General features: G+C 40.8%; 1 protein-coding gene across 1 annotated transcript; it reads right to left on the reverse strand.

The window, feature by feature from the left end:
* Positions 1-845: 845 nt before the first annotated feature.
* On the reverse strand, positions 846-25,544 carry JAKMIP2 (janus kinase and microtubule interacting protein 2). Its single transcript, XM_066329465.1, has 21 exons — positions 25,316-25,544; positions 24,235-24,732; positions 23,317-23,526; positions 22,321-22,419; positions 21,449-21,595; positions 19,577-19,717; positions 18,299-18,355; positions 16,401-16,520; positions 14,819-14,947; positions 13,871-13,954; positions 13,505-13,567; positions 13,238-13,336; positions 11,776-11,874; positions 11,398-11,451; positions 10,589-10,654; positions 9,693-9,761; positions 8,608-8,685; positions 7,795-7,998; positions 7,235-7,300; positions 6,554-6,626; positions 846-2,077 (listed from the first exon to the last, which is right to left on the reverse strand). Exons 1-20 carry the CDS (start codon positions 25,442-25,444, stop codon positions 6,576-6,578), a joined length of 2,463 nt encoding a protein of 820 aa, XP_066185562.1. The 5' UTR covers positions 25,445-25,544; the 3' UTR covers positions 846-2,077; positions 6,554-6,575.
* Between the last annotated feature and the right edge of the window lie 315 nt (positions 25,545-25,859).

Raw genomic sequence — 25,859 nt, forward strand, 5'->3', positions numbered from 1 at the left:
CCAAACACACAAGCAGCTTGGTGCCATAACTCAGTAAACCCCTTGTCTGAACCAGTGTTTCAAGAGGATGTGGTCGTTCTATAATTTAAATTAATTTTAAGGAGCAGGAAAAAAAAATCACTTGTTAATAACATCTACTCTTCAATGGAAGGCTTAACACTATCTCCCAGCACTCCAGAAATAAGGATGTTAGCAGTCTTTGTGGAGAAACTGAGTCCAGAATTGCAACAGAGTTGGGGAAATGGACATTACTGATTAAAAGGTATTCTGGCCAAAAAAAAAGGTATGTGTGAGGAGCAGGCATCCTTGATACTAGAGGAACTTCCTCCCTCCAATGGCTAAGGAACTGCTTTTGATGTGCTGAGTTGCTCTGCCAAGTGACCTCACTGCTTTCTGCCCCAGCTGCTTCATCTGTAAAAGTAAACAGGCAACCAAAGGAGAAGCTCTTTGAGAAAACACTTTAAAAGTGTCTGATGTGCGTAAGATGTTGGTACATGTGATCCCTGCTTTGAAGGTGTAAGTAATGCACAAGCTGTATTCTGGCCCTCAATTTTCTAGTTTGCTGTACAGAAATCCATTTCTTCCAGTTAAAATTAAGGCTCTATCGCAGAAAACAGAGCCTTGGAACCCAAAGTCTGAACAGGTAGTACACCATTCCCCAGGAAATTAAATCAGAGGCACTGAGAAGTGCACTGTCAGTCCATCAGTGAGAAAGCCAGGGTGGGTACAGCTGGCTGCACTGCTTCCCTCGGCACAGGACCCTCACAGTGATTGCTGCAGGCATTATGCTCCTCAGAGATGTTTCTGAAAGAGTGCATGGTTTCTGAAAGAGTGCATGCACTGGGGTGCATGGATTTATGACCTCAGGGAGGCACCACAGCCAGGTTCCATGCTTTATGATTACAGAAGTAAGTAATACTTTGAAATGAGAACTACTTTTAGTTACTCTTAACTGTGGAAAAATCTAAACATACTAGCAATATTTCTTATTTGTAATAAGGTCATGTTCACAAAGTTTTCCCCCATTTTTGGTGTATGTATCATTGATTAGGAAGCCAACTGACAAAGTCAGCTGACAAGCTGAACCAAAACATTTTTTCCAAGCTGTGACAAAACAGTTGGAAGCTGATGCTTTGTGAATGACATCACATGGATAAGGGGATTAGCTTTCCTCCATGCCCTGTCCTCCAACATTTCTTTCTCAGAAGCTACTCTGTAGGTCCAATTCAGTGATCCTCAGTGGTTATTCTATAGTGAAACCAAGTACAGTCATTATTATCTCAGTGGCAGTCTTTAAAGAGTATGAAAAGTCTCTGACAATAGATAGGCTGTTCTTCATGGAGGGATGGTGAAGAGAGATAAGGCTTCAACTTCACTGGAAACCCTCCTTATGCCAGACACCCTCTTCTTCTATTCCTTGGCCATGGCAGGTGGTGCTGTGTTATGATCTCAAGCACAAAACATGGTAATGTGTCCTGCCCATCCTGCAATAACCCAGACTGTTTTTCTTTTTTCCTTCCTTCCACATTGCAGCTGTCATTTGTTCCTGAGGTTAACACCAAAGAGGGAGAGCAGGAGTCCCTGCAGTGAGAAAGCCACACACTTCAAGTTGAACACTCTATTGTCAGCATCTCTTCCATTCCACCTACTCTCATGTGTTCATTTTTGATCCATTTGTCAGATGACAGGGTGACATTAAAATGATTGCCCTGCACAGCAGGAATAGATTTTTCTACTGTAACTTTGGTTCCATGCTCAAGACACACTGACTTGATCAGCTGAAAGTGGTTCCTTCCCTTTAAGTTCTTTCTCGGTGATGTAGGTTGTCAGTTTATTTTTCTTCCCCTTTTGTAATTTCAACATATGGGATTTCATTAGATGCAGCATATATCATAGCTTGAGACAGGAACTGTCAGTAACAAATTTTGAGTGATGGCTTTAAAATACAAGGTGGTTGCAGTCTTGGCTACAGGTTGTTCATTTTTTATACTTTTGAAAATAGGTGTAAACAATATTCTCTTCATTGAGGGGTGGAAGCATTTGCCTTTATAAGGACTTATCTGCGTGGTCGGGCACTCTAAAAGTAAAAAAAAAAAAAACAACAACGAACATCTGTATCAGATAAGGGGTAAGTTTGTAAGTTCCTCTACCTACTTATCCCAGCTTTGCCAAGATACAGTCTATCAGTCGGGAAGCTGAAAAGATCAGTTCTTACAGCTATCAGTGTAAAACTGATTTAGCCTGTATGAAAAGTGTGTGTGAGAATTCTGTGTATTCTAAGTTTGTCCATTTAAACCCCACAAAGTGCAACCCTGCAGTGCATAAAAGGTCCTACAGGCATCTTCACAGGAGTAGTATGCATAAGTTTCAATGACTCTTGAACCAAAGCTGCCTAAAAGTCACCCATAACATGAGCCATGGCAGCAGGCAATATCCTTGGGGTGTCAAAGCAACCCTGGAATTTTGGCTAATGCAGCACTGAGGCAAACAGAAGCTGCTGCTATTCTCAGAAACCCTACTCTACCTATGGGAAAGAACTTTTCTTCTCAGGCTTGAGACAGGGAAAAAAAGGTATATTTTGTCTTTATCTCAGCATTCAAGCCTACATAGTAAAATTCACTGGGTGCAAAATCCACACAGACCACACTTCCTTATGTGATCACAAATAAGTGAATACACATGTTCATAAGCAAAGAGAAAATGCAGGTAGGAAAATCCCACATAAACAGGAATTAGAGAACTTCTGGTCTAGATACTGTATCTGCTACACATGGTTTCCTTTATTTGCACATTCTTGTCCTTTATTATTTCAGTATGGCAGCAAGTCCTGTGTTCACTGTAGGTAAGAAGGAAACCGGAAACTATTATCTGTAAACCTACACTGTGGGTTTCTCTCTGCTGGTTAAAACATTGGTAAAGGATAAACTGCACCAAGGCATCAACAAAACCAAGGACATTTCACCATTAAGTAGCTCCCTAGGATGAGCTGGGCTTTTTGTTTGTTTTGTCAGGGATCATTTGAAGTCCCTCAAGGCTAAGACAGTTCACTTGCATCCAGTGGAAGTAAAACAATTTTGCAACAGATACAGTCTATATATACATATATGACAATATATATAGCTCAATAGTTATGAGAACAAATGCAGATGGCACACTCCCCATGCCATGCTCACCTTTGCTGAACTAAATCACCTGGGTAGGCAGGTGTTTTTTAATGCAAATGGGCAACACAAGTCAGTGTTAGTTATTCTCTCCAATTCCATGTATTCCTGCCTTGGAAAATATGACTTCGCTAAAATCCCTCTCCATCTTGCCAACACCATTCCCAAATTGCTTATGTCTGGAGATTTGCCCTCAGCTATTGTGGGGAGAGGATCCCACAGAGAAAAATACAGGAGTGAAGGCAGGGGATGAGGAGCTTACCATTACCTTGTTTTTGAGGAACTGCTACAAGACTTGATGCTTTGCACCTGTGGAGTGACTGGCCTTGGTAAAACACTCTACAGGTATCATGCGTGCTGTGATGCTGGGCCTGCTGCAGCTGTCTTTACAGTTCAAGGGAGTTCACAGCAGCGCAGATCCTCTGGAAAAGCATTGAGTTTATATATCCCCCACACACACCTCACCCGTAAGATTTTTCCGCTTTCATAGTCAATGTCAATTCTTTAAATCACTGTATCTCCACCACTGTCGTGGCTCCTTCCTCTGTCACTCAGCTCATCGTAATCTGTCTTGTTGATCCCTACCTGATGTTCATAAAGCCAAATATGCAAAAGCAGGAAAGGAAAAGCAAAAGAATTCTTCATCTCCTGGGTGGTCCTAGGAGTGCCACAACTGCCTAGCAGGCTTTCTGGGGCTGTAAACCACATTTCCACTCTTGCTGATGATGCTTCTCATCCTCTCTGTGGGGAACTGGACCCCTGTGTGCTCCACAGACCAGCCATTATGAAGCAACAGTGAATTCAATGAGTGCAACTCATCTTGGCATTGCAGCTAGAGCAGCTTTCCTGGGCTCAAGTGATCCCAAAAGGATTTACATTCGCTAAACCTTAGATGTTATGTAAAACAAGAGGAAAACCCATTGAAAGAGGTTGAGCCAGAATAGGAGGTGGAGGGTGGGGAGAGAAAGGGCATGGGGAGGGAAGTGAAGTCTTGACACAGTCTCTAAGAAACACACGTAAATTCCCGTGCAATGACACCAGTCAATTGTGTCACACCTAAGACAGCACAGAAATGTTTATGCTGTTTTGACTTAGCCCTGTTCAAGGAACACGACAGCAAGGTGTGCATCAGCTCAGGGAGAGCGAGAGCTGAACAGGACCCAGCAGCCCATGGAGGCACAATGACACCAAGTGAAAAATAGCAAACCTCCTAGAACTTAGGAAAAAAAGTTCCAACCTTAAGCAACTCATTAGCTTTTCTAACCACCAACACCTACCCTCAAATTAGGCCAAAATGACATGTTATCAGCAAATGGTATTGGTAAAACTGGGATGTATAAGCTTCTCACCAATTCTGTAGCTGTACTAGAAGACACAAATACTCACTAGAGAAGCAACACCATATCCACTCTGATGGAAAATGTAGGTGCAAACTGTATATACAGAAAACTCTGAACCTCTTATTGCCCAAGTTTTCTCATATGCTACACAATTATTCTAGTGGTGATAGGAACTGAAAAAGGACAGCAGTACAGGCAAATGGAAAAAAATCACGCAGGCAGGCTCTTGCAAATGTCACTACCACTTCCTGTGATTTTTCAAGGTGCACCTTAAATCCAAGAAATTTTTTTTGTTTGGAATCTCCATCAAAGTTGACTGCTTGTTCTGGACTCATGATTCTGTGATACAGCAAAAGACACAGTCACAAAGTTATTTACTATTACTGTCTACTCTGAAAATCTTGGCTTCTTAAAGTCATTCTGTCCATAATTTGGTTGCTTCACTAGAATTTGATTTTTTTCTACATTATGAATAAGCAAGAAACTGTAAAGTCAAACTTTCACCAACCACAGCCACTTAAAACATCTCACAGCCATACCATGCTGTAGCATGGCTCTCAGAAATCCTGCAGTAGGAACACAATCAAGTATGCAGTCGTAACTTAATGTGTTTTCTGATCACTGGATCAAGGCAGTATGTTTTAAACAGCAGCAACTTGATAATGATACTAATTGACTGTTGTTGACGAGAGCTGTGATCACAGATCTGTCCACATTTCTCCTAATTCTTCTCTATGAGTTGTTCCCCATTCAAGCCAACCTCCCTGTATATTGCTGCCTCAGCCCATGCAAACATTCATTTTGAGGTCCTGTCAAACAAGGATGCAGTGGATTCCAGCTGATGTGGATAATTCTGAGAGTTGTCTCTGCATCAGCAGAAAACTGCAAATTAAAGCTTTGATCTAGCTGAAATGAAGCACAAAGTAGGGGCTCTTCCTTAAAAGGAAAAGGAAAACCCACCAAACTGGACCCATGCCACTTAATTATAATCAATATCTTGAATTCTGTCTGGAAACAAAGAATAAGCTGATACAAATGGTGGAAAAGCATGGCAGAACATCTTTCACACAATTGTATCTCAGCTTGTCTCAAATACAAAGCAGAGGAAATTATTCATTGACACAGCTGAAGCCAGAGCCAAGAGAGAATGAGAAATTTAATGGTATGGGTCTGTCCCCAAATCAGATAATTATGCTCTGTCATTACATGCTATTGAGACTTTAACATTATGTTTTCTAGGATATGTTCTACTTTTGTAATCCTGGTTCAAAAGAAAAATTGTCCTAGCCCAGCATCCTTGTCTGGAAGTGGCTAGCCACAGAGAAAAATGGGACCATTATAGTTCTCTGATTTACTTCCCCATATTCACATTACTTTTTAAATTCCAAACTTTCAGCTGCTAAGCATACTGTGACAGACTTGTTTACAACCTGTATCCTTAACTATAAATTTATGTTTACTTTAAGATTATCACATGGTAATTGTTTGTATTAGACAGTGAATAATAGCACACTGTCTGTCCATCTATCCATTCTATGACAAATTTTTAGACCTCTCCAATAGCTCCTTTTATCAATGTCACTTCCTGAGCCAGAAAAATCCTTCCATTTCTCCGTCTCTCCCTTCCTGTCTCTCAGCAGCTGATCATTCTTCCTTGCCCTTCTTTGTATTTTTCCTGCTACTGTTCAGAGAGCTCTACCTGTTTTAAAATCCTTCCTGAGTGTTAGTTCTGACTGTGTTTAGAGTTGAGGTTATTTTAGCCGTTTTCCATCTGTATCCCTTTGCAAACATCAGCACTGAATTTCCCCTGCAATTCACTTGGCTCTTTGATACTGTGAAATTCCTTGTTAGCTTTTATTTTTACTATTATGAATAGCACAGTATCACCAGCAATTCAGCAGTACAACCCCTTACTGTGAACTATTACAAATTGACAACAACCTGCTGCATTCACTGACTCCAAACATTCACAAGAACACACAAGGATGTGATCTGATCCTCCGCTCTGTGCAAGAAGTGCTAGCTTTGAGGAAATAATTAAAACAGTCTTACCTTTCCAAGAGGCACATTGACATCAAGGCCAAAGAATAAAGGCAAGAGAGAAGAACAAGAATAGAAACAGAAACTGCAGAAGAAAAACAAGATTGTGTAAAAATGAAAGGTAATGGCATTGTAAGCACCAGAATTATTTTTGCACTCTGTAGAACAGTTAGAATATTTATTTATTCAGAAAACACTGTTATTTCCCTCATTACATCTGTAAGTACCACACCACCTTCCAGGCTTAGAAAACAGATCCCAAAAATTTTGGTGATGGATTACAATTACCACATTAAAAGCCTTAGATATAACTGTCACATCACGATACCCCATGGGCTGACCAGTCATAAAGCTGGATATCAAAAATAGCATGCATAGTATTTTTAAGTGTGTTAAAAAACAACAGCTGCAATCCATGCTGGCTGGCTATATAAATGTATAGCCTGGCTATATAAATGTATATATATGTACACATGTACATAAGTTTATAGGTACACACACACCTCAAACAGTCACCATTACATGTTTAATAATGTAACATAGTATTTCAAGATTAAAGTCTGTATCTAGTGACAGAAACTGAAAAGAAAGGACTGTGGACCACCACCAACAGGTGCAGCTGACAGAGAGAACTGGATCACTACTTTCAAAGCAAAGTTCATCAGTGTGCGTCCAAAGCATAACAGAACCAACCTTTTCCTCCAGATCCTTAATTTGTCTCTTCTGGATGTCGGTTTTATCTTCTAAATCTCGGATTCTCTGGAAATCACAAAAGAAAGCATCTACACTAAATTCTCAGTAAATCTGTTCCACTGTACAAGTATCTTAATGTTCCAAGTGCCAGAAGTCTAGAAGTCAACAAATCCACTTCTGTGGCAGGGATAATCTTGAGTCCTACTGTGACTCCATCCACTCATCCTGCCAAACCACCACAGCTTTATCATGTGTGTAACTGCTTAAAATATGATCCTGCATATATGTAACTAGATCCTTAAATGCTGGAAATTAGTATGATTAATCTCAGACAAAATTCTAGATGGAAATTTTGGGCTAGAATTTTAAAACTCAAAATATACCAAAGCAATCTTGCACAAGCTAGTATCACATGTACTTGTATGCATAGAAAAAAAGAATGAGAATTCAAAAATCTAGATGCCAGGCTCCCTTGTGGCCTAGAGCTTACCTAAATTTGAGCTCAGATTGTGTTCTTACACAGAAAGGCTGAATCCACATGTGTGGTTCCTTCTTCTTACCTGATGAGCCTGCTGGAGCAGCTCCATCCTCTCCTGAAGAATCTGGCAATCATATTCTCTGCTTTTCCTCAGCATCTGACGTCTTAGCTTTTCTACTGCTGTCCTCAGCTCTTCCTGCTGTTTTTCAGTGAGTAGTTCCCCAAACTTTATCACTGTTTCTTGCTGCAAAGCATTGTACAAGGTGGCTTCAAGCTCCTGGATCCTCTGGTTGATGCAACACCAAAAGTCAATTAGAGATGAAACACAGTTTAAACCACATTGGGAACTGGGGGATTGGTGGCAGATTCAGGCCCCTGCATGAGAGGCAGTCCCTGTGCTAAAGTACGCAAAACTATGAAAAACTGAATTCACAAAATGGTTCCATAGTCTGAAAAAAATGATAGGAACTTTTAGTTTTAGAATATTTTAATATTATTTTTCACTGAAATCCTTCACCTTTTTTTTATGGAGTTACAGAGATAGAGTTGGATAGAATTTTCAAATCTGAAGTGTAAATTATTTCACCAATTCTAAAATTTCCACCTATTGCTCTAAAAAACTCCAATTGGACAAGCCGACATTAATGAGCAATATCTGCCTTAAACTGACAAGAGTTTCATACTTCAGGAGATGTGCCTTTTTATGACATGAAAAGGCAAGATATTGTGTTGAAGCTGTGCAGATTGCATGCTAGTATATCAGAATGAGGAAAGAACAAATATAAAAAACATCAGTACTAACAAAAAAGCAAAATCTCTCCCCCTGATTCAACAAGAGTCTGTGTGCTATTGCAGAGTTGTCCAGTATGTGCTGCAGAATTTCCTTTGTACATACCATGTATGCTTGGTCAAGAGCTTGCTTCCTGTAGTCTAATTCTTCCTCCAAATAACCTTTTATTTTGCAAAATTGCTCCTACAATGAAGGATCATTTGGACAGAAAAACAAATCAGTTACTCCAAATACTTTAGGAAGTTTTATCAGATCATTTACAGATGTCTAATTCAGCAGGATGAGGAGACTGGTTTTCGACTGATGCTCAGCAGAGTTATTTAATATCTGACTCAGCTAGAAAAGGAAGAAAGGCAAATAGCTGTAGATTGCTCTTGTATGTAAATACATCTGATCTACATGGAACTAAATCCGTCCTCTCTGTTGGCTTCAGTGGTATTGCTTGGCATTTCGGTAGTGAAATTTAGTGTTCTGCGTGATTTTTCTAAAGATACTTCCTCTAGCATCAGGAATTACTCTTTTTGTGCCTTCTCTTATTTTGGAAGAGGTGTAAAAGTGGACTAAACTAAACCGGAACTAACTAGACATTCACATTCCTTGGGGGCAGCTGCTGTGCTTTAATTTATCCATCCACCTTAAGCTGAACAGACTTAAGTACAAACATACCACAGGAACAAAATACAAGTCACTACAGCTGTCTAATTATTTTAGTTATGTTTGTTCATCTTGTAGGCTACTGCCATTAACTAGAATAAGAATAGGGTAAGGTACTAACTTTAGTTAGTATGTAATGAAAGCCAACAGTATTATTATTCAATTCAATCATTTCTCACATGCTAGTCCTGAATAAAATGTAATACAGCAGCTGATGTCTGGGCTGTGAATCTTAAGAGATAAATAATGCATGCCTCTCTGAAAATTACTGATAAACCTTTGAACCCTCTGCACTTATTAATAAACATTCATCCTCATAGAAAGAGAGGACTTTTTAAAATGTTTACTATTTCTGTTACCGTTATTCTGCCGCTGCATGCGTACTGGACCAGGAACAATTTTATGGATTCACCAATAATCAGAGAAATGCTGCCTAGTTCATTTGCCAATAGACTTTCCTAGTTGTTTTCTGGCACATCAAGTAAGCATGACACAATCAGTGTCCCTAAAATGTGGAATAAGGAAAGTTTTCTTACCATATCACTTTCCAGTTCCATCATCTTCTGATGCAGAGCAGCTTCAGCTCCCTCAATCTGCTGGATCCACTGGAGAGAAGACAATGAGACCTGTAACCTGCTGTGTTTTCTAGCACAGAAGCAGCAGTAAGTGGGATATCTACAGCATCTTGTTGGTCTGTTTTTAGCAGCCTATTGCTACTGCTGGGCTCATCTTGAAGCTGTTTGTGACAGAGACAGCCATGATGTCTGCAGGGAGCACTTGGCAGGGAAGCAGCAAGAGGATTACCACTGCTGGGTCACTGGGAAAATGGGAAAGCATACATGCCCTTGGATGGACAAGGAACCCATTTCACCCCACAGACAAACGCCCACAATAGCATGTCAGAAATAGCTTAGTTGGCTTTATGGCAGTTCTGTTTGCAGAGGAGGCATTGTTGGGCAGAGTCCTTGGAAACTACCATTTTGAAAAAACTGTGTGCTGCATTTGAGCTTTAGAAATCAATTTTAACCAACCTCTCCTTTCTTAATTTTTGAAACAAGGAATCTAGATACATACTTTCAGTGAAATTTTGGCATACAGATCCCTTTGGAACCTTTAGAAATCTCAGGACTGTAAATCCCAAACTTTATCTAATTTACAGCTTACATTTTCCATGATTATTCAGTTTTCAAGGTTTTTTGTTTCATATTATTTTTGTATTTGTAATTTTTTCTACTGGACAGCTTGGGCCACCTCAGTTTGACATTTTTGCTGCTTCAGCAAGATGCTTGGGACTGTGCTGGCAAAGTTTATTTTATTTGGGGAATCACTCCCAACACTAGAAAGTTTAACAATATTGATAACAACGACTGGGCAGAAAACGTGTTAGATGAGGCTTTAGATAACACATGAGAAAAGCAAGCACATGATTTACCTTTTCTGCCAAGGACAATACCGTGGAAGCCTGAATTATGGCCACTTGTTCTTCATTCCTTAAATTCTGTGAAGAGAAAGACAGGAAAGAGGAAAACTGGCAGCAGTTTCTGGCATGAATAAAGACAATCCGGCCTACAAAACAGGTCCACAATTTTCAGAGGATGTCTGTAGTACTGAGTATTCAGTTTCCATTGAAATACTCAATCTGTTAACATATTAAGAAGACCACTACTTTTGCCTTTCTACATGATATGGATTAACTGTATCATTCATTCCATTACACCTTAAGGGAAATGTGAACTAAAATCAGAACCATTTGTTTGTCTTCATGCTAGTTTTACAAAGCTGAATTTCCATTAAAGCTTTTGTAAAAATAGTACCATTTACATCAGCATGTGAACAGACAATAATGATCCTTTGTTTTTATTTATTATAAACTTTTTAAAGGCACATCTAATATTGGCCAGAGATACAGGATCTCTTATGTGGGCATCTCTGTGCTCTTAGCCACAGGGAATTTGATAATTCTTGCCTATTTATGAAACTGTTAAAAAGAATCCTAGTTCTGATGAAGAGTGGTTTAATCAGACTGCCAAATTCATTCATGTGTTTCCCTGGGTGAATGGGATGCAGTTGGGCCCAGTCCCAAATACTGGTAGTATTTGGACATTCTTCTAGTCTGCTAAACCATATGTAACAGATGCATAATTTAACAAGTATCTTAGAAAACAGTCATAATTTTACATATAACTCACTGCACCATACAAAATGCAGCTTGTAAAGAGAATATCTCCCATTCCAACTTACCCCATTATCACCTAGGATGTCTAACTGCTTTATAAGGTCTGGAATGCTGACATCCTGCAGAGAGAGAGTAAGGTGTAAAGGCATGGCATGCACCTTTTATCAAGTCTGCAATATACATCTAGCCTGTGAACCACATAAAAGTAATCTATTTAGTATTATCCTATGGAAATGCATCACACATTGATTTCAGTTGCCTTTCAACCAGATTTTATCATTATGGTGAGAATTTTGAGTCTAACTGAACTGTCTCTGTCACCACACTCTTACATTAGACTCAATTTAAATACCTAAAGTTTAGTGGAGTTATTTGTAATGGATTATATGGGTGGCACCCACCACTCCTGCAGGGAGAAGCACTGCTTTATGCAACTGACCTACCTTAACCCCTTCCTTCATGCAGTAGATTTGTAGAGCACTCACACCATCTGAGAATGGGTGAATCTGGAGATTAAATGGTGGGGACCGCCTCTCTCTTTCCTACAAATAAATTGAAAATATGCTAGAGAATCCATTAGAATGAAGGACATGCACACAGAAAATGCCATAACTGCTGTTTATATCATGCTTGACTTGCAAATCCTAGCTCCTCATTTTACAAGCCAAGGAAAGACACACCTAGACCTAGTATGAACAAGTGAGCCAAGTGGGACAGGATCCTAAACCCAAGGTAACTGTTTAACAGGAGATTATTTATGTCAACTACAAAATTATGTCAATTTGCAAACTGCCCATGGAAAAGCTGTCACCTAGCTAAGAGTCAAGTGATTTGCTTTATAAAGTGTTGAACAACTATACATCATTGTAAATATTCCCTTTAGAAAGGGGTGTTTGACTTTAGACTATTGGAGACTCAGATTACACATTTTCCTCATCCCAGTATGCTGTACATTCCAACACCTGTGGAAAACAACATGTTCAAAAAACTGATCAACTTAGCTATTTATACACTTTTATTGCTTAAAATTTACAAATATTTGTCCAAAACTATAAATAGTTTTAAAGGACCAGAGAGAAAAAAAAAATTGAAGATGCTATTTCTCCTTCCTCTCAGATATTCAGGCAAGCATGGAAATGAAGATTAAACTTCACTTTCTCACACATTTTTGGTTTATGAACATGTAACGCACTTGATCAGTTCAGCTCCCTGCCATATGGAAACACACCTGTCAGGTAAAACTGTGGGACAATTCTATGAGTAAGGGGCAAGTCTGACACAGCATTAATTTATGAGACCCAGGAAAGGCGCTGTGGCAAATGTATTTGGCCTTGGACAGCAACAGAAAAGAACAAATAAAAAATAAACCAGATTATACTAGGGAAGAGAGCAGGTGAAGTTTTGGTTGACTGGCACTCCAAAGAAGAGGGAGCTTGAGGTCCTGCAGAGGCTTCTGAAGCTCCTGCATCAGTGTCACCAGAGAGACTATTTGTACCCACAATAGGTCACAGAAGAGCTGCTGAAGAGCAAATGTGCCGAGTGCCCGGAAAAGGAACAGCACTGCACATCAGCAGACAGGCTTCTCCAAGTATTAGAAAAATCATGTCCACAGGCATAGTGACTAAGAGGCACACTCATGTTAACCAGCTAAGCTTACCTGTGCACACTGGACACCTGGCTCCGGGAGAAGTGAACCAGCTGGGTATGGTGCTCACTATTTACTATTACTATCCAGGATATCAGAGCTGAAATACTTCAGCTCACAATTAAAAATGCTGGGCCTGATTTGTTACTCTGTTTTATTGCTACACTTGTAGCAATAAACCCTTGATTAAAGCTGGTGTCCAGTGCAAGTGCAGTCATTTAATTTTCTACCAGCTCTACTGCAAGAAGCACATCCATCACCTCCAGCTCAAGGTTGCGGAACTCCAGCAGCTCATTCTGGTCTCGTGCATCCTGCAGCTCCTGTTGAAGACGGTTGTTTTCTGCTTCCGTTTTCTCTATCTAACAGAAATATGTTAAATCATGACCTGCATGACTGTTCTAAGAACCACAAAGTATTTGGCAAGTAGTAGTTGAGATAGCATGGGCAGTGCAAAATCTAAACCCATAATATGTCTCACAGGTTTCAGGCAACCCTTCAGAATGAACATGCAAACCTTTGGAATGTACCTTATCTAAAAGCTCTTGGTTCCTCTTAATGAAAAGCTGCTTGTCTTCCACCCAGTGTGAGTCCTGTTGGATGAAGCAGTAGTATTATAGAATAATTAAATTCCATGAGGCTGGGAACATTTATTGAAAATTGGAGCCACAATATTCAGGCTTTCACATCCTACAGGAACAAGCTGTCTTTTACAGAACAACATTTCAAGTTTACCAAGATGTAGCAAGGCTTCCAAACTCACCAGATCTGCCTGTTTACTGACTGGCAACATTACATCTCATGGAAGTTTACACTGAAATTTTGCTAGGTATTTTGTAAGCAGAGCAGGTAAGATACAAAATAGGAAAAAAAAAACCCACACTAGAATTACTTACTTGCCCTTTCTGAGCCAAAGTTTTCTCCAGATCTTCTATTTTGGCTTTATACCTCTGGACTTCAGCTTGAAGTTGCTCCTGAGCCTGTTGAAGTCAGACATCACATTAAAGAGTAACAAAACCAGCAATGTGACTGGTATCAAAAGGAAACCAAAACCAGCAGAGCCTGGGTTCATGCTGTCAATTTCACAGAGTGAGCAATCATTAGAAAAATTCTGACTCAGTGATGTTTTGTACCACCCCTTAGACTGGCACACCATCCCTAAATTACCTAAATCCCTAAATTACAAAAAAAGTGCTTAGTAGATCAGAGTGGCAATAGGTAGTGGGAAGAGGCAATTTTAACTGCCAGGGAGGTTTTCAAGAGCTGACTCAACTAAGTACTAAAACTGATATGATCTCACAGCTGACTGCTTTGAGCAGGAACTTGGGCTGGAGACTGCCTGAGGTGCCTTCCAGCCTGAATGATTCTAGAATTTTATTAGCGGGAAAACATTTTTAGCCTTGGAAGGTTTACTGTAGCCTGCATAACATTCAAATTTAATGTAATTTGCATTTCTTTGTTAGAAAGATTCAGATGTTCCTAAAGTCAGTGCAATGCATGGCTTTGTGAAAACACACAGGCCTTCACTTGCCTTTAAAATCCAACCCCATCACATCTAGGCAAATGAAGAGAAAACCATTATGATTCTGTGTCAGGCTGCAGAGTTGTCTGCTTTGGCATGCCTGCCTGACTGCAGGTTCAGGTGGAGGACAGCTTCCTGTAAACTGAACAATTGTGTCCATTCTTAACAGTCCCTCTCTTTAACAATGTGCTCAGTAAACAAGTGAACAGACATTCCTCAGTGTTATGGATGCTGTGCGTAGCTCCATTCCATTGCATGTCCCTTTGAGAGGTTTCTTGTCCTCACAGCAATGAAATACTGTTATTCTCAAACAATTACTGACCCTGGCTTCTCTTTCAGCATCTATGACCCCTCCTGTCTGTTCCTGCAGCAGTGCATATGCTCTCTGCAGGGCCTGGTACTCCTTTGTCAGCTGTCGAAACCGCAGCTCTGACTCTTCTGCTGCTAAACCCTGAAGAATAAGAAGGGACACGTATAAGCCACTGAGAAAAAAAGCACTGTCAAAGCAAAGAATGCAAATGTGATTTGTTAAGCACAGCAGTTGGTTTACAGTTGGTCTTGACTCAAATAGCTTTTTGGATCACAGTGAGTTAACTGTGATCTGAAATTAAAGAATGGGGAGATTATACAGCATTTATATCACAGTATCAGCTGAGTTATAAGGGACCTACAGGAATCACTGAGTCCAATTCCTGGCCCTGCAAAGCACCATCCTCAAGAGTCACTGAGTGTTGTCTAAACACTTCTTGAACTCTGTCAAGCTTGGTGCTGTAACCACTTCCCTGGGGAAATCATTCCAGTGCCCAACCATTCTTTGGGTGAAGCAGCTTTTTCTAATATCCAGCCTAAACCCCTAACACAACTTCAGGCCATTCCCTCAGGCCCTGTCACTGGTCACCATAGAGAAGGGATAAGCGTCTGTCCCTTTCTCCCCTCATGAGGAAGTTGTAGTCTGCAATGAGATCTCCCCTCAGTCTCTTCTCCAGGCTGAGTAGACCAAGTGACCCCAATTGCTCCTCATAGCCCTTCACCATCACTGCTGTTCTCCTTCGAAGGTTCTATAACAATTTAGTATTTTTCTTATATTATGGTACAAAACTATTGTGTCCTTGCACACAACATTCAAGGTGAGGCCATCGCAGAGTAGAGCAGGACAATCCCCTCCCGTGACTGGCTGCCAGTGCTGGGCCTGATGCCCTCCCAGACTCGGGTGGCCCCCCTGGCTGCCAGGGCACTGCTGACTCATTCAACTTCCTGTCAACCCCTGGGTCCCTTTCCAGCATCTCATTCCCCAATCCATCTGTAGCTCCAGGGTTGCCTCATCCCAGGTGCAGAATCTGACACTTTCTCCCATTGTCCTTCATCTGGTTGGTGATGGCCCAGCCCTCTGATTTGTCAGAGTATCTCTGCAGGGCCTCCCTGCCTTCAAGGGAGTCAAATAGCTCATCCCTATTTTGTATCATCTGAGAATTTGCCCACTACTCCTTCTAGCCCCGTGTCCAAGTAATTTATGATGAAACTGAAGAGCTCAGGGCCTCAGATGCAGCCCTGCAAAACCCCACTAGTGGCAGGTCACCAGTATGATGTCATCCCATTCACTATAACCCTTTAATATGTCTTTAAACTAAAAGAAATTTGATAGGTTTGTTTCCTTGAAATGGGAGAGAAAAAAAATCACCTCAAATTGCAGGGTGGTGATAGCTATACACTCTGTGGACTAGATTGTGGAAGAAATTCTCAGCATTTCAGTATGAGTAACCAAAATTAAGGTCAAACTTAAGAAGTACTTTTAACTCAGTATGCACTACAAAAACCTAAGTGTTCTTGAGAGCCTGACCACTTGTTTCAAAAGCCATTGTCTCTTGAAAACCTGTAACTTATCTGTGGAAAGATTCAGATCTTACCTCATCCAGATCATCATCTGGGGTTGCTGGTGTCCTGTCTGTTCTATATGAGGCCACAGAGGATGTTTCAGAGTCCATAGAATCATCATCATATCCGAAAACTGTATCCACCACATGTCTCTGTAGAAGGAAAAACATGATTCTGAACCTTCACATAAACTTGTAGCATGTGTTCTGGAGAGGGGCAGAGGGGGGATTTGCTAGTTACTTAAAAGATGAGGTGTGGAAAATGAACAATGGGCTACCCCTTCAATTACCATCTTCAAACAAACTCAAAGGAAACCCACTGAAGATTGTGTCTTGTGCTGGTGGATAATAAGTTTATTGAAGAATTTTTCTGAGGATCTGTCTCAGTCTAATTGTAAAACATAATGTGAGCAGCAACATGCCAGAGGAAAAGTCTCTGCCCTTGCAGGAAGGCAGGAGACCTGTTTGTTAACCACAAAGCTTTTCAGAAGACATCTATCAACATGCAGATTAGTGTGCAAAGGAGTGTCCTTCCATAAGGGGCTGGAAATACATGTAGAATAGGCAGCCCCTCCTTCGTCTCTCACACTTCTGATAGTTTTAAAGTCTAGGTGCTTCTCTTGCTAATATTGCTGTTGGACCATGTGAGTGAAAGCTAGGCTAATACAAAACTAATGTGAAGGAACTTTTATTGCATCTTTCCAGGACTACAGCAACTGGCACATGTTATGAACAATTGCTCATGCTCCACAGTTTGGCTTTATGCCTGACATGTCTCTATTGCCAATCTCATCGCTGAATAAAATCAAATGAAAACTGAGGTGTGTCCTGTGAAGACACAGATGCTTGACCCTGCAGGCTTGGTTTCAGGGTACGGATTTGAGCATTTAAATACTTGGCTTATAGATAATTCTGAAGAAAACTGATTGACAAGCAATTAAGATGCACTTCTTCTTAGCAACATCTTTCACTTTGCTGACAGGCTAAAACCTAAACCTGGAGTTTGAATCACACAAAAAACATGTACCAAAGACGTCAATTAGCTTTTGCATATATCATAATTTTTGCTCATTGTGTTGTCAAGTGAAGACAATTATCATATTCTCCAGTGTTAGAATCTCTAGTTTAGAAATAAAACTCACTGATGAAAGTACTATTCAGTCCTTGTTATGTCTGCTGTACACCACTTCAGAGCCCACATAAAAACAATGTGAGGACACAGCAAGGATCTACCAGTCAGAAATTCCCAGTATAAAGACAGTGCTGGGTTACTTTCACAGAACATGGCTGATGCACTAAGGGATGTCTTTGGAGGACTGAGTGCAATCAAGCAAATAGTATTTCCACTTTTTGGAGGTGGGATGTAGACGTTGCAAAGTCATGCTTCACATTCAGCTGACAGAGGGGCTATGCACACCACTCCTGACAACTCAGGTCTAAAATTGTAAATTATACCAGCTTTGGACTTAACTCAATTCAGGTACAAAGATTAGTCAAAGACATGTGGAACCAAGCAAGAGAGAACAACACAGTATCTCAGGCAGAAATTTCCACTTGAAGAACAGAGGTGCACAAGGGTTCAGCTTTAGCCCATATGTGCTGTGAAAAATCGATCACAGAAAATAATGGGAAGGTCTCTGATAAGGTAAACACCTCTCAGCATAACGAAACCAAATGGAATAACAATTATTACTACTGGGGGAGAGGCCAGGGGAAGGGCAACAGATGGGACAGAAGCCCCATTTTGCTGCACACCCTTAACAGAATTTCAAAGTGGATTTAAAAGCTCTCCCAAAGTAATGAATTTATAAACCTAATCACTAAACCAGATTGTTATAATCCACAAAGCTCTCTTTAATCAGATCGCTAAAGTGTGTTTTCCCACACAGCCTACTTGAACACTGCAAATGAGAAACCATTTTTCATCTTACCTTGATTGGTTTTGAGCTCCTTTTATGCTTTCTCCGACGAATGAGTTTCTCCCTGTCCTGGAAAGATTAAAAAGTTACTCTCTCTTCTCTTCTTTACAGCTGTTAGATGGCCAAATACACAGAGGAAACAAATAACAGAACTTCAAGTGACACCCTCCATACGTTCAAACAGAAATCCGATTCTAGGTAGAAGGGAGAATTCATATCCAAATCTATATGTATGTCAGCTGAAAATGACCTGAAAAAAGCCCTTGTCCATTTGCCCTGAGCAGCAGTCAAACAACAGGAGTGGATGGATTGCCCTCTAAAGTCACCGGGAGGCCTGGTGCATGAGTTTGGGCATTATACAAGGGGCTGTCTGCCTTCCCTGATGAGGAGATGCTGCCTCTGTCTCGAGGTCATTAAATGATGGGACAGTTGATCTCACCATTCTTAACAATGTCTCAGAAAAGACAACAGCCTGGTTTGGAATCTTTCTCCTCAGAGTTCTTGATATGACAGCATGAAAAGTGTCCTGGTTTATTCCTCTTTACAGCTCAGCTATCCTGACTCCAACCATTCACTGACTCTGGCTACAGCAAGCACCTGCTGTAGGTTTCCTTTGCAGCCTCTGATTGCTAGTTATTTCCTGCTAAACTCTGACTGCACGTACCAGTTTGCACACTCTGAATGCACACTTTTACCTAGCTAGACTCTAACTGCAGACCCAGACTGACCTCACAGCAGTGATCCTCTCTTCTTAGAATCCTTCTTCTTCATGATCCTCACGTTCATGATCCTCCATAATAATCCTCCCTTTTATCACACTTATCTTTATTGGATATAGCTGTGACTCATCAGGGGAGAGGCTGAATTGGGTAATTAACAGAGCTGTTACTTACCAGGGGCAAGGTCACCTGTATTCCCTTCCCCTACATGATAGGGCACTGTGGGCCAGCCTCTTGTTAAGGAAACGTTCTAAGCATGACTTAGTTATAATTGTAAAACACCTCAGCACAGCCCTGTCTTGTGAACGTGTAGCTACCTTCCTAAGCTCCACAGTTCTTAGTCTGCATTCCTTTCTGGAGCTCAATTCACAGTGTTATGCTTAGACTTGTAGGGGCTGATGCTCCACTACAAATTCAGTAAACTGCACACAGGCACACCTACAGCTAAACATCTGCAGATGTTAAAAGCAGGTAAGATATTAATTCTCAGACTTCAGTTATAAGAAGAAATACTATCAGTGGTAAACTATACACAGCAATCATTCCTAATCTCCTTGTGTTCTGGACATACCCTTGTTAACTCATCAATTATGTTCTGCTGTTCTATGACCTGAAGCTTTAAAAATTCAGTTTCTTGCTCCTCATTAGCCTGATCCAGGTCATTGAGAGATCTTAATTTCTTTAGAGGAGGGTGTGATGTTATTTTTTCTCTCTGTGGTAAGAATAAAAGAGATAAAATAAGAATTCAGCAATTAAAAAAACACCTTTCAGTTAAAAATTAAGCATCACCTTTCATTTAAGCTATACAGACCTTTAAATATTATTCAGCTACACCATTTTTCTATTAATGCCCATCAGTGCTTCTTAACAATAAAGTAGCACAGCAAGGCTGAGTTCTTCAACCAGAACAACAAAGTTTTATCTATTTAGTTATCATGTGCCAATACAGCCTCTACAGCCCTTAAAGGTCACACACCACAGTTCTTCCTTGGCCATGCATCAAGATGTCCCCACATGTGGCAAATAGAGTTGAATCTGTCCAGTGGGCAGGCAAACAGTATCTACTCTCATGACCCCATGTCCTTACTGATATTCAATGTAGAACCATACACAATGAGGCAATGGACATGCTTTACTCATGTGAAAGAGATGCATCCAGTCACACCAGGAGGAAAGGCAAGAACTGTGGTAACAGATCTATTTTAACCACAGGTCAATATCTTCCCTGCTCCTGAGCATATATGGGAAAGGAGATAACTAAAGTCTGTGGGAATTACTCTAGCCACCCACAGCTTGCCAACTTTCATGATTTGGGCATCCATAGTGTGAAGAGCAGATGTCAGGGAGCTAACTTAGCACACATACACTGTGTCCACAGATATGCACGAGCGGTGCTGCCCACTGATGCCTAATGCATACAAATTCCTGAGTGCTTTCTCTTTGCTGTGTAAGACCCCAAGGGACCACAGCTGTGGAAGAATAATTCTGACCCATGACACCTGCAGTAAGTTTATCTGTTTTCTAGGCATGGGTAAATTGCAGAGTCTTTAAGAGGATTAACCTTGTAACACTGAAATCTTTTTTCTGTGGGACAAGAAAGTGAATCTGATCATCTCCATCTGATCAGCAGGAAGCTGTTCCCATTGCAGGATGCTTAGCCTGCTCAGGACAGTGGCTACTACAAGTCAGGGCAAGGTCCGTGAACACCCTTAGCAAGGGAAGTCATCTCAGTCTGCCAGCTTGTATCTGGCAACCCAGAACACCCGCCTCCTTTTTCATTAATGCCAGAACAACATCAGTGCATGTGTAGGAACACAGGGCCCGGAAGCAGACTGATAAGCCAGGCAACCCCAACTGAAGAATATGCAGACCTAACTGCTTTGACCCCACTTCATATGGCTGTGACATGGAAAATATATCGCTCTAACCAAATTCAAACACCATCATTCTCTCCTCCCCATATCCACCCACCATGTGTATGTTTTATGGACAGATTCTATGTACTTAGTGCCATACCAGAAGTTATCACCTCTAAAAAGAATGTGTACATGATGCAAGAACATAATTTGGCTGAAAACATCACTCTTAACAGCTTCCTTTTTGAATTCCAGATGAGAAATAGCACAGTAGGACATGCTTCAATGATATAACTTTTTTCCTCTTTCTTTTTTTTCTGAAACAATTGAAACTCAATATTCTAAATTTGAGAATAAAGACTGTGACTATGCATTCATGTAAATATATTGCCCATGTATGCATAATACACAATGTTATGGTATGTAAATCTATAATAATACGGACAAACCCATGGCTGTATCTTAACAATAGTATTACCCATTATATACAATGCATATTCTCTATTTATATACATCATGCACTATGCAGATGTGGCCACCAACACACAGATCATCCAGTAATCCTCATTTTGCTCTTCAGTACCAACCATTTCTATATTTTCTTTAGTGACAGCTTTGAGTTTGTCTTCCATGCGCTGCAAAGACTGCATAAGTTCATCATTTCTCTTTGTGAGGCACTTGTTCTTTTCCAGGAGAGGTTTACATTGTTTCTCAGCTTCTCGGACACGCTTCAACTGGATTGATGACAGCAATTAGTAATTGTCATGAGAGACACATGAATGTACTTGTAATTTGCAATCTTGACATCTATTTTGCAAGTATGACATAAAGAACATTGAAGCTGGCTAAACTGATATGAAAGGAGTGCATTAAGATTTCTAGCTCAGGAATAAAATAAAAAATCATCAAGAGCTGAGTTTATACCCTCCTCCTTAAGCAGAGAAGTTAGGAATATAAACAGGTTAAATAGCCAGGGTCTTGACTCAACACATGGATATCACCACAGAGTAAAAAATCAGATAAAGGGATCAATTCACAGTTGTCAATTCTTCCTAGACTCAGTACTTAACTATTTTCAACCTGGTCAAATATGGGACTACAGACCTTACAGACATTATTTAATTTACCAGGTAAATTAAGTCTCACCATGCACAATGTAAGTCACCAAGCACATGTTGTGTGCTCGAAAGGAGGAAACAGAAGCATTCACACAATGCGTCAAGCCTTGCTGCCTCAACCTGGGCTGTGATTTTGTACTCAAGTAACTGCAATTAAATTATTGTTTAATACTAGGATAAAAAGTCCTCCTCAGCCTCCTGAGTGATGGGCCTGATGGACAAGGCATATTCATCATCAGCTTTATCCTTGGATCCTTCCCCTCTTTGCCTTTCCCCATGGCTCTCAACCTCCTCTGCCCAGGAGGAGGTTGCCTCCTCAACCAGTGCAAAAGCTCACATACCAGCTCATTCCGTTCGTCAACAAGCAACGTGTTCCGATCCTCCAGCTTCCGTATGGTGGCATTCAGCTCTGCTATCCTCTTCTGGTTCCTGCGCAAGTCCTGTGTGTGGGCAACAATGTCACACAGTCACTGTTTCTCTTCAAAATACATGCTTGGGAAAATAATCCTTAAAAAACACACACCGGTCAACTTAATCTGTCATCATCAACAAATTATCTTTAGGGACCTTTACAGTACTGAATATGTTGGCAAATATATATATATATTTAGGAGGAAGTATCTGGTTTGGGGGATACTTAAATAGAAAATTTTAAGCCATTTCAAAAACTTAAGAGAAAACAACCAAACAGATGATAATTTTTTTATGATAGAGATAAAAAAGCTGTAAGATTCTAATTTTTATTGCCTTTTCCTATAGATTGCTTCTATTTGCTGAGCCATTATCTCAGGCAAAAAAGTCAGGACAACCCTTTCTGTGTCAATTACATTTACTTTCTTATTCCTTATTTTTATATATGTAAATATGCTTTTATGTATGCATTGGTTGTGTAAACATCTTCCATTTAGTAATACAATGGTGACTTGCATGCTTTGTGAATGACACCCAAGGGCTGTCTGTGGGAAGACAGACAAAGAAGAGGATCTGCTAAGAGTCTCACAGATTCTCCATGCCCAGCCTTCTCCTTGTTCCTCCCTGCTCATACACCTAATTCTGTCTGGTTTTGAGGACACATGTTATCCAGGTATTTAGGTTCATTGATGATTCTTTCAAAGGGGCACTGATTATTTAAGATGTGTTATATTTGTGAGTAGAATGACTGATGAAAACCAGCAGTACAAAGCTTTGTCCAGCTAGCATGCCCTCTGAAAGCTCTATGGACATTAACTTGTCTGTAGTGAACAAGTGGGAATGTTTTCCCAGGGCCTGAGAAGGTATGTCAGCAAGAAACACACATCCATGCTACTGTCTCGCAGGGACTGGTAAAACCTGCATACAGGGCTGCTGCAGTGCTCCGAACCATCTCCAGCCCTTCCTGGGATCTCTCTCTTGGGACTGCTCATGTTACACTCTGCCTCCTTCACCAAAAAGAGCTGTTCATCCAGAGCTTCCTTTTGCAGCTGCAGCTTCTGCACATAGCCTGTCTGTGTCTCCAGTTCTTTCTCCAATGAAAATATGATCCTGTCTTTAGCCTTGATCTCGTCCATCTGAATGAAAGAAACACCAGAACAATATTACTGTGCTAATGCAACAGCATTTCTCCAACTTGTATTGTATGATTTACTTAAGATCAGTGATCAGTCCTCAAATCTGCTCTACCAGACTGCACCAGGCCTGTAAAACAACACAGTCTGAGCCAATACCCATAATTTGGAACAGGAGCACATTCACTGAGCATTTTGGCAACACAAGAACACACCTCTAGGATGCAGACTGTGAAGGGAGGAGGGGGCGGGGGAAAGGGAGGAGTTGACAGGTTAAATTCCCATTTATTTTAGTTAATTGTCAATTCTTGAATTCCAGTTTTCAAGCTTAACTTTCTACTGTTACAAGCAGGTTCAGCTCTCCACATGATGGCACATCCTCGCTCCGGCCAGGACAAGGTTAATTTTTGCAGTAGCCAGGGGACCCAGAGGTTATTCTATCTCATCCCATGTCATCTTCTGGTGATGAGGGAAGGCCTCCCTTCTGGTTGGCTCCATGGATTATGGATTAGCCAATCACTCTCCTAATTTAAACTGTTAACTGCCATCACAATGCTGATCTATTTATTCTTGACAAATGACAGTGAGAAATTTGTAACACTTTTTCAAAGTCAGTTGCATTGCAGAGATCTGTTATGCAGAAAAAGCTGAGAGACAAAAGGCAAACTCAGTGCAGCATAAGAGAACACATGAACTATTTTGATTACTGACCAGGCGTCGAATATCCCTTTCACTCTCCCATTTGATCTTGGAAATGGCTTCCTGGTGGGACTGATGCTCACTCCGAAGATCACCTGCCTTGATCTTATCAGCCTGGATCATATTGTTAAGGGCCTCATCTACCTGCTTTTTGGCAGACTTCAGTTCAGTAATTTCCTGCAGAAGTTTAAGGCGCTCAGAGTCAAACTGTTTTCTGGCCTCTTCACGAGCCTCAATAGTCAGCGCTGTCCGTACTTTATCACTGCTCCCATCCCGCAGTGCGCACAGTGCTGACTTGAGGCGCTGGATTTCACTGTCTCGGACTTTCACCATTCTCGTCATCTCCTGCTCGTGCTGTTTGATGAGGTTCTCCCTCACAGCCTGCAGCTCCTTCATTTTCTCCTCATGGAGTTTGGCTTTTAGCTCTGTGATCTGCACGGTCTGCTTGCGTTGCTCCACTTCGCGGATACGCTTTGTTTCTTGAGTCTTCTCTCTTTCGAGTTTAGCAACCTACATTGAGATAAAATGAAAGCCATCAGCTACCAATGTAACAAAACAAGCCCACCCAGACACATCCATGTCAAATGGAGAAAGACCCTGCTGAGACCTCAGACAATCCTCCACATTCTGAAAACAAAATATAGACCAGCTTGTGAGGCACTCATGTAGATTACATTGTCTTTACTCAAACAAAAAACCCTGTCTTCTCCAGGTGTCCTCCCTCACACAATGATGCTACATGTACTTTTAATATTTCCTTAGGGAATAAGACTCCATATATATGGAGTCCAAAAGCTTTTTAACTCAGCAGTCAAATTCACCAGAAAACTGGAGGGCTCAGAAATAGCAAAATTCCTACAACTTTCACATATTGCTGCATTTGAGGGCCAGTGATTTCTCCAACTTGTAGCTCAGTAAAATGGAATCTTTCCATGGAAGCCACAGGACATCCACAGTAAATGTTGTAAGTTGGGAAAGAATCAGACCACTGTTTTAGGAAAGAGTTGTGTGCCTCTGTTGAATTCTGCAATAAAATTTTTTCCATGTGTTTGTCCTCTTCAGCAGACACTTTTATTTAAAACCAAACCCTCACCTTAGATTTCTCCTGATGCAGCTCGATTTGAATGTCTGTAAGCTTAGTCCTGAGTTCCTCATTGGCAGCCTGCAGGGCAACAATCAGTGCCTCAGGCTTTTCGCCCTTGCTCCGTCCTTTTTTTGACATGGTTTCTTATCAGCAAGAGTCCACGTGTTAATTTCAAATATGGATTGCCATCTTTTTCTGTTCCTTTCAGAGACAGTTCAGCAACTACTGCGTGACATTCCTTAAGGTCCTGGACTCAGCTGCTTTGGAAGCCCTGTGAGAAATAAGAGATACTATTATCTGTCAGTGGACACTGCACCTGGTCAGCTCACATGCTTACAGAACACAACAGAGCACTCCCATCTCCAAACACAGCAATCTTTGTCAGAAAACTTGCAAGGGAGATCCCAGCACAATCATGCTTCTGAACACCAGCCTGACACAACACTTGTGGGAATTCCATTTTTGCCCTTTTTTCTGTTCTCAAAAAAGGGCACTATGCATTGAAGATAGGCATTCATTTACCATAAAGATTAGTGCTGTTGGGAGGACAGGA

The sequence above is a fragment of the Sylvia atricapilla genome, chromosome 14 (assembly GCF_009819655.1).
Source record: "Sylvia atricapilla isolate bSylAtr1 chromosome 14, bSylAtr1.pri, whole genome shotgun sequence".
Lineage (NCBI taxonomy): Eukaryota > Metazoa > Chordata > Aves > Passeriformes > Sylviidae > Sylvia > Sylvia atricapilla.